The 16465-nt window shown below is 42.8% G+C and overlaps 1 protein-coding gene across 3 annotated transcripts in view; it reads right to left on the bottom strand.

The window, feature by feature from the left end:
• Window positions 1-16465, bottom strand: part of rassf7a (Ras association domain family member 7a) — a 35342-nt gene that overhangs the window by 2471 nt on the left and 16406 nt on the right. For 2 of the 3 annotated variants that reach the window (XM_044036168.1, XM_044036167.1), the window contains 3 exons: window positions 4302-4500; window positions 2235-3154; window positions 50-224 (listed from right to left, as the gene is read on the bottom strand). In XM_044036168.1, the coding sequence (XP_043892103.1) occupies window positions 50-224; window positions 2235-3154; window positions 4302-4404 (1198 nt within the window). In that variant the 5' untranslated portion in view covers window positions 4405-4500. Of the gene's footprint in view, window positions 1-49; window positions 225-2234; window positions 3155-4301; window positions 4501-7368; window positions 7433-16465 lie in introns of those variants that run through there. The other variant, XM_044036169.1, reaches the window with a different exon arrangement.

Here is a 16465-nt window from a genome sequence, read left to right on the forward strand (position 1 = left end):
AGCCTAGCATGCAACACCTTTTTTTTATTTCCGTTTTTGTTTTCCATACTTTCATTCCTGTATCCTTCCTGCAGGAGATGTGCGAGTTCTAATTGTTCCAGTTGCTCCTGCAGCTCTGTGCGCGAGTTGGTGTGCACAGGCAGGACGCCTGCCTGCTGAATGAACTGCTGCAGGTTGCACTGCCTCAGCTCCTTATTCAGGTCCTCCAGCTCCTCCTGTTTGTCCTTAGATGGAAAAAGAACACTCATCAGTAATTAAAAAGACAACACGTGAGAAATCAGAGACACTGCTGACTTGCTGAACACCGGGACCTGTAAACAGAAGTGAGCACAAAATATGGATATGTGTTCTGCTTTCATCATTTATCTTGCCTTTAGGTCACATTACTTCCACTCACCACAAGGGAGCAGCAGAGCCCACAAGTCTATTCTCAAATTACTTGTTACTTTCAAACCATTAAGCCACAATGAGTCATCGAAGTTGCACAACTTTTAGATTCCAGTTGCCTGAGGTGTTCCTGCAGATGGATGCACAACAATGCTCGTTTGCCTGGAGCATTTAAAAGATGCATCGACAGACCACACGTCGCAGGGAAATCCACTCCGCAGCCACTTTATTAGATACACCTCTTCAACTGCTTGTTTATGCAAATATCCTAACAGCCAATCACACGGCAGTAACTCAATGCTTTTAGGTATGTAGACACGGTCAAAACAACCTACTGGGAGTCCAAACTGAGCCTCAGAATGGAGAAGAAGTGACGAAAGTGAATTTGAGCGTGGTGTGGTTGTTGGTTTGAGAAAATGCTGGGGTTTTCACACACGACCGTCTCTAGGGCTTTACAGAGAATGGTGCAAAAAAAAAGAGAAAATATGCCTTGTTGATGCCAGAGGTCAGAGGAGAACGATCAGACTGGTTTGACAAAGAGTAACTAAAACAACCACGTGTTCAAACCGAGGTTTGCTGAAGGCCATTTATGAACACTCCGAAGACGTCACTAGCTGCCTCTCCTGCTACTTTGTCGGGGTGTCCTCTGTATCTAATAAATTGGCAGGTGACTGGAGAACCATTAGTGGCAATAATTGAGAGGGTGGAGATCAGCGATTGTCCACAGAGACGGTGACAGATCTCAACTCTGTGCCCGCACATTAAACTGATGTTCACAAACCAGGTCAGTTAATCAGGCTTAATTGACTCTCCATGTGTGCTTAAATCAATGTGTCTGCAGAGCTCAGGAAGCAGAGGCAGAGGGTTATGTGTGTGTGTGTGTGTGAGAATGATGTTGGACTGAGGCGGTGTGCTGAGGCAGGTCACACCTGCAGCTCTGCCTCCATTAACCTAATGACAGGAATGCTGTGCTCATCACCACCTACACTTACACACTCGTCTGGCAGCTTCAAATGCTCAGCTCCCTAATGACTGACAGTGCAAACCAGCACTTTGTCACCAACACTATGGACTGAATGTTACTAGTGTATAATATTACTGTTAACGCCTAAAACTTTGAAGCAGATTGCTACATTCTGTTTTGCTGTCAGTTTGCCATTATTTAAAACTTTGAGGAGACCGGTGGTCTCTCACTCCAGTTCAATTTTGTGCGACTGCACTCATTTTCACAGTGCAATCTGTGGCAAAACATTCAAAACATCTACCATACTGCAATTACAGAGACATTACGGCAGTTTTCTTCAGTTCCCCTGACTGAGACTAGTCTGCATTAGTTCCATAAAGTAGACACCGGAGTCCCTGGAAAGTCACAATAGTTTGACCACAAACTATCAAAAGTTGGAGCTGAGTAGATCCAATAAAAGGAGCTTTTGTTCTACCAGTAAATCCTCTTTAATCTCTTTTTACAAGACATATGTCACTGTAACACAAACAGAACGAGTAACCATATTTTCATAACATGCATACAAGATCATACCTGCCAAACCACTTCAGCTAATCAGACAATAAAACATTTCATACAAGGTAAGAGTATACAGTGTCCATGATATTATAATTCCTTTAATGTCAAAATGCCACATAAATCATGTTTCGTTCACATTGTTGTTCTTTTCTTTTTAGGAGTGTCTCTGCACTGTTGTGTGTGTCTGCTGCAGTGTGCAGGTAGGAGAGGGATACAGGTTTACACTATTGCTACTAGAGGGTCTGTGCAACACACCTCAAATGGCAGAACATGGGCTGATGTGGATTTACAGCCCTCGCTCTAGAACTGTGACCTCTCTCCTTACCTGCAGCAGAGACTCTGCCTTCCCCAGAGCCTCGTCAGTCTCAGATAGCTGCTCCTCTAGCTCAGTCCTCTGCCTCTCCTGGCTCTGGAGCTCAACCTTTACAATGCCCAGGGACTCCTCAGGCCCGTTGGCTCCCACTTCTGCCTGACTCTCCCGCTGGATCTCTTGTTCGAGCTGGGCAGAGCGGACCGAGAAGTCGTGAAGCCGCCGTCCACAGTCATCCAGCTTGGCATGGAGATCCCCGAGTTTCCTCCTCATCCCTCGCTCTATTTCCACCTCTGCTTGAAGCTCCTCCTCCCAGTACTGCTCGTGTGCTAGCTCGGCCTGGTTCCTCCGCATCACTTGCTCTAAGGTGTCCAACTCTTCTTGCAGACGAATATCAGGGACTGGTGAGGGACAGGGAGAATTATCCCAGGAATGCGAGTCCCTCTCTAGGGCTTCAAGCTGCGTCTCAATGGCCCTTAATCTCTCCTGTTGCTGAAGAACTTTCCTAAAGACCTCATCTTTGGATGGGCCTATAGTTGGTGAAGGAGAGGGAGATGGCACATGAGATGATACAGGGCTGGGCGAGGGGGATGGAGAAGCTCTCTGTTCTGGAGAGTCCCGAGGAGAGCTCTTAATCTGTTTGGCTTTGGTTCTAGGAGAGGTGGATGGCCCGAGGTTAAAGGTCAGTGCTTTCTTAGGCTGGTTTCGTTTTGAGGGCTCTGGCTCAGAATGTTTGGGCAGCGGAAGAGGAGTTGGTCTGTCTTGTTTTGAGCCAGGTCCGTCACTGCTGCTCGGGCCAGTGCGCCGCAGAAAAAATTGAACTTCACTGCCATGCTGGCCTAACTTAGCTAGAGACTCCAGTGGCTTTTCTGTGGCCAAAAGCTGCCTCTCTGTATCCCTTAGACGCTGGATGAGAACGTAACGGCCTGTTTGACCTAGAAGAACCAGAAACAGAGAGACACAGAGTGAGTGCAAGTAAACATGGATCGAAAAACCCAGCTTTTTTTTTTTTTGTAAAATGATATTAAACATATTAAGCAAATCTATTATGGAGTTACTTGTAAAAGACACCTCAGACCTTGTTTTTACTCCTCCCACTGGTTCTATGCAAGTTATAATATGCGAACATATGACATCAGATGCATTACAATGATGCCTTATTCCTCTAAATCTCTGCCCCTGTGGACTGGAATGAAAGGCTGTTGCGTAAGACTCACACAACATGTAACAAATGTTCAAATAACTTCAAGTTTCCACAAGGACCTTGAAATTAGGACAAATCCTCCCTGATGGCTTGGCAGACAGCTCCCTGATAGAAGGAGGGAGTGCTAAATCTGGAGTTATGTTGTTAAATGCTACTGCATCATATGGCTCGAACAAAGCCACAGGACACAGGGGCAGAGAGCCAACTCCAATCTAAACTGACCACCAGGAAAAGGTCAGTGTAGAACAGGACTACTCTAACCTTGGCATGTCCTTTTGTTTTGTCTGTGTTGAAAACTCATTGTTTGGGATGTTATCTGATCACTTAAGGTGTTTCGATAAACTGTCAAGCAGACGGATGACAAATAACAACTGAGGCCCCTTTCAGAATGGGTACTGACATCCATGCGTCCTTGATGTGTCTCCTGTGATCAGAACTGGTGTCTCCACACCCGTTATTCAAATACCCACTGTCGTCGTGTCTGTTTGCAAAAACAAAATCCTGCCTTTACTGAGTCTGAACGTACCGATGTGTTTAAGTTGACGTGCGTGCGTGTGACTAACATAGAGAGAGGAGGGAACTAGTTGCGCTGCTGTAACATTAAAGAAGTTTTAACAGAAAAAATAAATCCTAGAAATGATCAGTGTTAATATTGTTGTAGTGATTATAAAAAAATGATTTGAATTGTAAAACCACCTCAAAAAGTTTCTGTGTTCAAATCTGAAGACAAACTCAGGACAGATTGGGAGTTCTCAGAACAGTACATAGTGCAATCTTGATCTGACTAGATCATTGTGGAATGATATAAACTATCTAGGTTAGACACTGCTATGACAAAGGGATGACACAATTATTCCAGATATTTTTCAGATACTTACCAATGGCCTGTGCCAAAGCAATGACCACATCCTGGCAGGATGTCTCCTCAGATAAGCCGCACACCACTCGCACCACTCCATCCACCCACACTTTGAGCTCCATCTGGGACCAGGAAGGGCGGGAAAGATGGAAAGAAGGGTTTCAAAACAGGTCACTTCAGCTTGGCGCGACTCAGATCAACACTGCATGGCATCAGCTCTGTAAAAGATAAACAGAGACCCAGGGCTCAGAGGTGTGTGCTCATGTGATTGATGATTAATCCAGAGGTCTCACTTCCTAGTTGGGGCAAAGGAATAACAAATAATCTGCTTTTAAAAAGAACTGCAAACACCCAGTGTGATCTCACTGACTTGATGCTGATGACATCAGCCAACCCTCAAAGAGAGTATGACACAACTTTATGTAAACAAGAGACACTGGAGGCGATCATATACAGCAGGCACACAGTGTTCCTGTTAGTAGGATTCTTGAAATGCCAGCTTCTGCACCAAAACACTGACGTCACAAATGTGTTGTGCTGACTGACAACATCATTGTATTGTACATTTCAACACTAGCAGCCAACAGGTAGAGAAGAGGAGCATTTTGTAAAAATCCTAGTGGTTGGTTAAAACCCACAGTGGTATCTGGTGGACCTGGGAGCATAAACGCCAATCTGTAACCCAATTAAGCGCTCTGCTGCCCTCCTTCAAAGCTGTTATGATAGCTTACTGCCGATGGGAACGGACAGAGAAAGTGGAGCAACTCAAGTGTGTCTATGTTTGGGGAAAGTGTGTTTGTGCAGGACGACAGAACAAGTGTTTGATCCGCCTCAGCAGGACCAAAACTGGGTCTCATCAGACCTTAGAGAGCAGAGCAGCAGGTAATTCAACATGCATCCAGACGGCAGGTTTAATCTAAAATAATATCATTATGTTCAGTCAGCTCAGTCTGCATGTCTGTACTTTTACAGTCAGGCTTCAAAAACAAGGCAATAAAATACCGCAGTGCGAAGAAAAAGTGAACTGCCTCGGGCCGTGGTAGAATTGTCTGTGCAGCTTGCCACAGCAAATGAAACTTTGTAGCCTAAGTGGGCAAAAGACAACGCTTCACCTAGTGTAAGACAGATGGTGTTCTCTTTCTGACCGTCTCTGCTTCTCCATGGGAGGTGTTTAAAAATGAGCCCTTCCATTATCTTGCCCCTTATTCAGTGCCTGGCTCTGCTCCACTGGCTGCCTATAGGGAGCTGCTTTGGAGGAATGCACTGACTTCATCTGCCAGCCGGAAGAATTCCTGCTTTTCTTAACAAAGCCCTCGCCCTGCCCCTGCTGACCTGGCTGCCCCACACCACCATTACTCCACCGCTGTTTGAACGCAAAACACAGGCAGTGCTGGGGAGCAACAGCCACATGTGATGTGGCAACAGTGGCACAAAGCAACAGATCAACAACACCACCACCACATACTGAGGGCATGACGACACCGCTCACACTCCGGACCTGCGGAACGAGACAGATAACGCAAAACTTTTCTATCTAAAGTTGGAGATAGATAATGGATGATCACATGTCTGAAAAATGTGTTGGCACAATCTGAACAGAAAGTAACTGCATATGAAAACGGAGAGCTGCTTCAAGAAAAAGAACAAAAAAAAGAAATTTCAACAGAGAAGACTGGTCAAGGTTTTTTTTCACAGGGCACAAAGTTTGAGTAGTACTTGGTAAAGTACTTTACCAAATAATTCTGTAACTCCCAATTTCAATGTGGCACCTGATCTTTCACATAAAAAAAATGGTTTTAGTATAAAATGAATTTATACCTGTATTTACATATATACTGTATGTATATTGATTAGGAAGTTGATCTATTTCTTTTCCTTGTATTGTGTATTAAATATTGCTTATTTGCTTTCATGATCACAAAAGAAAGTGTGCTTCATTTATCTAATTTCTTCATATATATGTATTCTTTTCTCTGTACAAAAACAAAATATTTACAAAATCTAGGAATGCTATCTTACAGGCCAGTGCTAACATACATAGTATCTCTACAAAGCATCTTCACACCATTGAGGAATAAAAGTATGTGGAAGGAAAGTGTTTCCAGATCTCAAACAAAGGTTTAACTCTTGACATATTTGGTAAAATATGTGCCTATGTGCAAAATAAGGTCAAATGAAGTTAATGTACAAGGTGTTTTTTTGAATATTTGTCCAAGTAAAGTACCGACTAGATCACACACAAACGCACAAACATCTTCCAGCTTGGAATGTCACTCTCCCATGCTAATTCTTGTCCCTTATGGCTCTTGAAATACGATAATCTGCACTAACAGGAAACAAACAGGTCATGTGAGTCTCAGGTTGCTGTCTCTTCTCTGTGTTGCAGGCACAGCAGCACCGACAACCAGACATCCGCCTGACCCGGCTCTTGTGTCACTTCTCACTGAAATACAGACACTGGAGAAGGACTTGTATAATGTTTGTGAAAGATAGCCTCAGATGCATAAAGCGTTCCATTTTTACATAGCCTGAGAAGAATTATACAAATTTTAGTGCTGAAAGTTAACAAACAAATTGTTTTCATATTTTCTCCTTTAGTCACTGAGCGGTTTAGTCCATAAACAGTCAGAAAATGCTGATTGGTGTTTCCCAAACCTTAAAATGATGGTGTTCTCAAATGTCTTGTTTTGTCCACAAACCAAAAATACTTAATTTAATGTCACATTTAAGAAGCTGAAACCAGAAAAGGTGTTTTTATCCATCCCCTATTATGCCCCCCGTAATAGATATCATTCACAATAGTGTAGAAGTCAAATAGTGTGCAAATCAATACACAAGTTATCTAGAATGTAGGCTCCAGCTACTGTAAAACATTGGTGTCAGAGTCAACATGCAAATGCTGTGAACAAATGCAGGCTGCGGACTGTTGTGCGTATATATTCAGTCACTGTGTGAACACATACCTATTCTAAACCAACCCACAAAAATTATCCAAGACTCCCCACATGTCAACATTCCGTAAACATTCCCAACCACACCCCTTCTTCCCCCTCCCCAACAACAACAACAACAGCAAAAGGTCTCACCTCGACTTTCACCCTTGCTCCACCCAACTTAACAACTCAGGCCACAGTTTCAGATGAAACTCGGAAATCTCGACTGTCACATTCTCTCAAAAGAAGAAAAACAGACTTGGTGAGTCAAATGGAAACATAATTATCTCCCACTCCAAGCAACCACACAAAACACATGCAACATTCAGTCCTACTGTACAGCACTGGCAGTGTGAGAGGTAGACAGTGAGGGGGGGGGGAGTAAACATAGAGAAAAGAGCAGTGATTGGAGTCATGTGCCATTGCTTCTTCCTCTTTCCCCTCGTCATCATTCATCCATCCTGCTAACCCGCTTTGCGTCTTTCATCACCCTGTCTGTCTATCATCAACAGCCTCCAAACTCCTCTGTGAATTTGACTCAAGGCAGAATCAGTTAGCATCACGGCACTGCAGACACACGGGGCATGATTCGGCTTGTCTCTGTGCCACTCTCTGAGCAAACAGTGTCACTCTGTGAAGTGATGGAGGACAGGCTGGGTACATAGAAGCTTCCTGATGCCAAAAACTACCACTGTTTATTTGAAATACATGACAAAATGTTTGGGGGGAAAAAAGAAAAAAAAAGTTGCTGTGCATTGTGGTTTGATTTTTTTTTCCCTTCTAGAGCTTGACGCCTTGATATGATTTCTTTTTATTACAATTTAATAACACACATCAGACTGTGGAGATACATAAAACACATGCTCCCCTCTTATTTTTGTATTTCTTTCATGAGAGTTCAAAAATGTACACTACGCCTGCACAAACACAGTACAGACAAAAAAGAAGAAGAAAGAACAAAAAGCATAAGCATTCCTGCAGCTGGACAGACACACCCTTAACTTCCTTTGCAAAGGTCAAAATGATTTATTAGCGTGAGTTAATTTCATCAAAAAAATGTACTGTAGTTTCTCAACACCGGAGCCTTTACGCTACATGAAGAGTGTGCTTACTGGTGTGTGTACTATGTGTGCGCGTGCACTGCAATGGTCAAGGGTTGGGTATCTATTGTACAAGCTTTTATGTTAACGTACATTTGTAAGCAGATACCGTTTATCTATGAGAGTTGGTTCCAGCTCCAGCGCTGACGGTGCTATCTCTGCCATAGCAGAGATCTGAGGAACAATGGCAGGGGTAAAGCATCACACACTACACTGCCTCAGATCTGAACCCCAGTTACGTACAAACACTACACACCATACACCGAGTGGACAAACAACAACCAGTATCGGTATCAGCAGAGGAAAGACGCCCCTGGCCCAGGGTGGTTCAAGTGTACATAATAGGTTTGACATCACTGTTGGAGGACAATGGACAGTGCTGAGAGAGGCTGTGGCCTCTGTGCCACTCCGCTCCAGGTTGGCAGGGACATACAAACACTCAAAGAGCCACTAATACGCTGGCACCAAGCAGCTTGGTCTCATCTATACTGCAGACTGAGACACTATTATTGTTCTTATTCCACACTCAGCAGACAGCATTGTCTCTTTTGTGGTCTCTGGCATCGCCGTGTCGCCTGCCATGATGCGCTACAGCAATGTTTACTGTAATTCAACTGTCCACACATTACCACCGATAAAACCAACAAAAGACAAAACAGATACTTTCTTTTTGTCCTCCCTCGCCTCCTACTTTGCATTTTTTCCATCCTCCTCCTCCTTCATTGTGCAGTGTTTGAATCTACGAAGCGAGTATTTGAAGACCAAAAACACACAGTCCACAATGTGCCCATGGAGCAGCACAGTATTTATTCATCATGACAGAAAATCATCCTTCAGCTTTGGTAATTATAATAAGCTCTCAGTGGAAATCTGGTGTTGAATCACATGGGTATTCAAAGTCACTTATTTATAATACAGCAAGGAAAAGTTTGTAATGTGTGAAGCCAGCTTGTAGCTCTTAAGAACACACACGTGTACATGAGCATGCACACACACACACAAAACATACTTATGTGTAAAGTAAGTATCCGGGTGGTGTAGTAAAAAAAGAGAGTGTTAATCAGAGCATAATCAACCCCACGAAGAAAAGATGAAGGAAACTGAACTTATCCCCACTCATTTTTCCCACTCATTTTTTAAATAGTTTAAAGTTTGATATGGTTTGTTTTCACAAATGTTCCATTACCTTCAGAGTTGCCCAACTCCATGTCTCATTTCCAAAGATCTGAATTGTTGATAAAAGTAAGAGTTGCCTCAAGGACTGAACTGAATTAATCAAAAACATCTGCACAAATAATGTCTTTGGGCTCATTCAGAAGATGTTAGGGAGATGATTCATAGGACATAATACCACCGAGGGGCCTGGCCTTATCATTTAGTCTTTTTATGATCATATCTCACACAGACAGACCTTTCAGATCTATGGCAGCGAAGGCAAACCTTTCTAAATTCTTCAATAGTCACCAGCAGCTCCCAAAACACGATGAACCCCATGCAGAACTCACCATCAGTGGGGGCTCCTGTGTTTGCAGTCAGACTGTGGGGAGTGGTCCACTGAGGACTATATAAATCTAAGATCTGAGGGTATGTACTGGGGGATGTTATATTAAACTTTAATAAGTCTCCAATGTTGTCTCAGCCCGTCACAAACAAGACAATTTGCTTTTATAGCATTTGACAAGGCAGTAAAATGCAGGGAAAATCGTCACAGCTGGATGATTTAGTTTGTCTGGGAGGCAGTCTTTTCACTTTGTGGTAGATGCACTGATGAACTTCTTTCGCTCAGCTTTAAAAAAAAAAAAAACCCAAAAAACGGGGTGTTTTTATTTGTGCAGGCAAAACAATTCTCACGGCGCGGCACTGTCAGGCATTAGTGTTCTCTTATATATCTTATGAATAATGCATTTCTCACAGCCCATTAATTTGGCGAATATTTCTCAGAACAAAGTCCAAATGCATGTGACCGACTCGCTCTTTGAAATTGCGTGCCCCCACCATGAATGCATCCCTGCTCTATTGACATGTTAATGACTCAGCGCAAGGGAATCAGCAACAGTACTAATAAGCTTTGGTCGTCATACTCTCATCCAGGGATCTGTTGCTGCAGCCGTCAGCCATCTCCATTATAATGATTGGCCTCTCCAAGTGTGAAATCTCAATGAGAGTGAATCGGAGTTCATTAATCCAGCAAACATCTTTGCCTCCAAATCAAGGGCAAATATTGGCAGTGTTGCTCAGTATTTACAAAATCAAACTTCTCACTTCAAGGTTGCAAACTCAAATCTCCAAAAAGTTGCATGAAAAATGATGTTATTCTTCTATTTGCTGATAGATCTCATGTACAGTTCCTAATCAAACATGCCGCGTAATCTCTGTGCATGTAATCGATGATTGATGAGATGAGTCGTCGTCTCCAGTTGATCTGACGCAGACCTCAAAATGGTCATTCAGGAGTCTGGTCATCACCTGTGCCTGTCACTACCCACTACAGTCACAGTGTGTAAAAAACAGCACTTGGTGTGAAATCCCAGACATCATAAATCACAAGCAGCACTCGCACAGACAGATGGTTAACTGGCTTGAACCACAAGAGAGAATAAAAAAAGAAGGTGAGTAGAAAATAAGCATCTTTGTTTCATGTTAATCCTTAAAAAAACACAAAGTATGTTTTGTGTTCATTATTCTGCTTTGGAAACATTAAGTAACCATGGCACACTTTCAATAAAAGACACTCAAAAGCTTGAGGGCACTGGCCACAATAGTTTACACAGTCCAAACACTCCCGGATAATTAAGTTGCTCATACCTGGGCTTGGTGCTAGTCCTGCACTTGCTTGCTCTAACCCCGGAAACCTAGCGGAGGCAAGGAATGCATTTGCGCTGACTCATCCACCCACTGAACAAGCAACTAATAGTGAGAATGCTAACGCAGGGTTGTACATAGCCTTCGGATAGGACCAGACAAAGCTGGCCTCCGCTGAGAGCTCAGCTCAGGATCAGTGGCATGGTTGCCTGCAGTCTTGAACCCTGTGAGCACAGGAGTTGGCATTGTTGAGTGAAGAAGAGAGGAAGAAGGTTCTCAGACTGTTAATGAGCGCCCATGTGAAATCATATACTCTCAAACTAACTCAGCAATGCTTGTGGGGAAGGAGGACATTACTGTGTTCCCAGTCAAATTTGTACACACATAGTATTTATGACATGATATATACTATTATAACCAAAATCATATGTTAAGCATAGATTGCGGACAGGCAGACTAAATCTAAATGACGATGCTTAATTTTGGACTCACGCAACATGCAACTAAAAGCGAACCAGCTAATTTAAAAGGGTGCATTTAACACAGCACATTAGAGCAAATGAGTGAGCTTAAATATACCAACATATGCCATTTATAGCCTTTGAGTTTGCAGGTGCATGTGTGGCCACTCCATTAACACGTCCTGCGTGCATACATGTGTCATAGATGAATCAGGAATGCCATGGCCTCCACTTTAGCAAGTTTCAAGCTAAATTCATGAGTAATTTAAAAGGTGCTCTCCATGTCTGCTGTTATCAATTATGCACTCATATATTTGTTTTCTCCTTTTTGCACAACTCAAACATTTTGAAAAGTGGCTAAAACTATGCAATCATAATAAATCAAACTAATTGTTCCAACACAAACATGAAGGAATACTAAAAACACTGCTCAATTATTCACTCCAAGTATCCACATGTGATGCAATTGACATAACTGTGACTTCAGTGGAAGGATTGAAGGATGGCTATTTTGTCAGTGACAGACTAGTGTCAGTCTTACATCATACTTAATTTCATACAACACATGATGCAATGTGCACTTGCCAGTCCTCATCTGAGCTGAAGGGAATATTGCCATTAGCATGCCCAAGGAAAAAAAAAATCAATGTGTTGCTGCACAGAAAAAAATGCATATAAGCGAGCTCAGAGCATCACACTTGCATCACCCACACAGCTCAGTCTGTCACATCATATACTACTGCAATATACAAGTCAAGAGATATAGGTTTGGTCTTCATTAAGGCCGTTATCAATCAAGGACAGAGCAGGTGCACATTGCTCTGTAGGGTTGTAATGATAATATTACACAAGAAAAATAAAATAAATACAAGACTCTAAGAATAAGAAAACACAGAACCATCAGCTGAGTGAATGTTTACACAGATGAAAGTCAAGAGCTCCACCCGACTCCCTACCAAGACATCAGTCTGAGGCCATGAACAGCATCTGGCGAGTTCACCAACTACTACTGTGGCTAATCCAATTCATTCACTGCTCATTCAAAATTAGTTTTGACTTTGAAACTGAGACCCATAGTTCCTGGATGCGTAACTCCTTGAACAACTGCTAGAGGATTTGACAGAAACCCTGAGGCTGTACAGATTAACACACTCTACAGCTAGGGTCAGTTGTGTCTTCTCAGATCCTGAAAAATATTTACTAAGGGAGACCCAGCATACCTTGGACCTTGGGCAGAGAATACAGGTAAACATGACCATGGAGCGAGAGACATTGAGTATCGGTGTGTGCTTGTCGACCATATCTCAGCACAACTGCATAAAATGTTGCAACAGATGGATAAAATATAATCTCTTCATTGCGGTAAAGTAGTATCATTGCACAAAAAAGGCTATTGTGTAAACTGAGATACAGTCAGTATTGGGGGTGTAGCAGGTTGACACTGGAATGTACTAAACACAATGAAATTACGACATCATTCACAATAAAGCTTTTGTATTGTGACCACAATTTCCACCATTACATATGACAATGCTCACTTGTAGGTAAAAGCTTTCTATTCATCGTCTCATTGGTTGAATATAGGTTCCAAAGCTGATCACACATTTGATTTAAGTTTTTTTTTTAAATGTTAATCTTAAATGTACCCATGTGAAACACTAAAAACATAAAAGGTGGATCACAAGACTCAGGGTGGGCCTCTCAATAGGCCTGATTTATAGTTTGATAGGGAGGTGTGCCTCACAACTCTCTCTCCCTGTCATTATTGAGAGTAGGAGTAACCATCATGTCTATCAGAACAGTGTGGGGGAAAGGATGCATTGACAGTCCAGATGAGTAAGGAACAGGTAGGAGGGCAGGGTACAGATTTATAGACGTTTTCCCAGTATCCCAGGAGCACCACTGGGACTAAAGACAATATATCTGTCTGGCACTTCCAGAAAGCTGCCTTTCAACCCTTTGACTCAAAAATCACCGTGGTGATCTCTGGCATGGATACACATGTGTAAACACACAGAGCAATGCTGATACGGCTGCTGTTGCTGCTGAGTTTACATACAAGAGATAAGTCACCTCTTTGGAACAGCAAAAAAGTGGGGGGAGGGGAGGAGTTTGGACAAAGCCGTGTGGGACAGACCAACAGAAATAGGTCAAATGTAAGTCAAAATAAAACTGACAATTAATATGGGAGGTGTAGCACAGAAGACCACTAAGGCTTTTCATAAAGGCACACTTTTGTAAAGTAGGTTTACTGCATTGCCTGGATGATATTGCAAGGTAAAACCTTGAGGGAGGGTACATTAGAGGGGGTTCCAGATTTTACTCCAGGCAGTTCAATAAATCTGCATCCTGGAGTAGGGCCAAGGTCTGAGTCAAAAATTGTACCTTAAATCACAGAAAAAAATGATAACTTAACACTTACAAGCAGACTTGTCTGTTCTATCAATGCTTTTGGTCTCCGTTTTTGACTATAATCTAAGGCCAGATTCATATTTTTCCTGTCAGCGCGTCTGCAGAGGTCCACCAGTCGCAATCGTCAGCCAATGTTCGTGGCGGTACACATGGTAAGCTAGCACTCCAAGAATTTGGGACCACTACATGCTGCCTGTACATGCTTTTTCAGTCCAATTGGTAAAACACTATAGTTATGGTCGAAGAAGACAACAATGAAGATGATGACCAAAGGAGTAATGTGAGGAGGTCTTTTGTTCAAAAACAACCCATCGCTCATACAAATGGGTGTGACCTCCTTGTGAGAAATTGCCGCTACAGGAATGGAATGCGAGATCCAGCAAGCTTTCGTAGAATGCAAGACTGGCATACAACCTTATTTAAGTATCAACAGAATTGTGTAGCTCCTCTCTGTGTCATAAAATCAAAAGAGGCATGTAAAATAATGGCTAAAATTACTCCCTTGTACTTTAAGTAGTTTTACCAAGCTCTACTTCTCATCAGTGTGCATTTGTTCACCAGGAGATGACATCTACATGTGCTTGTTTTGCTCCTAATATGCTTGATCAAACACATCTACATTCAATGACAGCACCAACGTCAAGCCTCTGAGCTTGAGGGATGAGTCTGTCAAATCCACCTGCCTCCCTCCTCTCCTGTCTGTTGTTTTATATTAGTAGTTGTGAGCCCTGAGGCAGACATTTTCTCTTTCTTACTGGCATCTTGACCCCCCCTTGCTGGACACAGAATGTGGCCCTTGGCAGAGTCACCCTGTTATTTACTGCACAGAGAGCTCTGGGAGGAGAGTCCACAAAATATGGCTGGTTGGATAAGGGAGCAACCTGCTGCTCACTCTCACACAAACACATCCATGGACACGCACTCAGTCACATGACCATCCCCAGGGCTTTGGCAGAGATGTTTACTACTCCATGATCACGACAGAGTAGAAGTGAGAACCATGGATACTCAGACGGTCCATAATCACAGCAACACACCTGAGAACTGCGAATGCTTTAAATTACAGTAAGACAGGAAATGAAATGCCACTGGTTTGATGACATGACAGCAAACACCTATGAAGGCTACAGGAAGTTCACCCTGACAGGATATGACCACATACACTTATGTGGACTTCATGATTAGCTGGATCACTTCAGAACATGGTGGACAAAACCCCGTAAGGACATTCTGTGAGTACGACCTGCACATGTTGGATAAATAAAAAAGAGATTCAGAGAAAGACAAACAGTTGGCAACAAGACATTACAGGTTGGATTCAAAAGGTATGCACTTGTTTCTGATCAGTGCAGAATTTTGTACAGCTCAAAAAATGTGCTTGCATGTCATCTTAAAAAACTTGTCTTAAGATAATAAAAGCAAAGCCACAGAAAAAATTCCTTCTCCAAATCCCCTTCTTCCTCTCAGTAATTATAGCCTTCTAGTTGACAAACTGCAGGTCTACTGTGTTTGTCTTTGAATCTGCAGATACAACAGGTAAAGTAAGCTCGGTGTGTGCTGGGCTGGATGCCAGTCTGTTACTGGTTCTGCTAGCCAAGAACATACCTTCCTGTTACAAAAACACCTGAGGAGAGATGGAGGGAGAAAGCTATTCTTTGAAACATAACCTGGGCCTTTCATAGGAAGGTTACTTTCTTTGTGCCACCAAGTGCTTGAATAAAGCAACTTCTACAAGAAACACAGAAAGTGCCCATTATAGATTAATGTGAGGGAAAAGTTTGCTCGAGCAAACTTGGTGGAGATGATTTATTTAAAGTCGTACAGATGATTTGATAAATTGAAAACTGGGTTGACTTTAGATTGGAAATAGGGGTATGAGGCAAAGTGAGGGAGCAGGGTGTGAAGGATGTGAATGTGATGCAAGGAAGACTGGATCAATCTTTTATCACTGCAGTGTGCTTTCATCCCTAATGGATCTGACATGAGCAGTGCTGAGCACTACCTTCCGTCACATTGCACAGGCAGGGGAAGGACACACGTATATAACGGAGAAGTAGATGAAGCAACACATAGGAAGGAAAGACTGTTACAGAGGGGGAGACGAGAAAGACGGGCGAGAAAATGGTGCAAACCACCTTCCCAGAAATAATCACAGCCCGAAACATGCAAACATATTATTTCACTCACATGCTGTTTTGGCATTTTCAATTACCCCTGGCTCTGAGTACATCTGCAGGAGTTGGGGAAACACTCCTGATAAGGACTGCAAGAAATTAAGTCATCAAGGCATGAAAAATTACTTTGAAAATTCCCATCATGAATCCCAAGAGAGATCTTGCTGTGCATGGCTGGACTTTTTTCCTCCCTGTCATGCAAGCTGTTTGACGAACAGACACACTGACAGATGCAAACGGATGGACAGACGGGTGACTCTAAGGGGTGGTGGGGGTGTGTGTGTGTGTGTGTGTATATCTG

The sequence above is a fragment of the Solea senegalensis genome, linkage group LG10, assembly GCF_019176455.1.
Source record: "Solea senegalensis isolate Sse05_10M linkage group LG10, IFAPA_SoseM_1, whole genome shotgun sequence".
In the NCBI taxonomy this organism is placed as follows: Eukaryota; Metazoa; Chordata; class Actinopteri; order Pleuronectiformes; family Soleidae; genus Solea; species Solea senegalensis.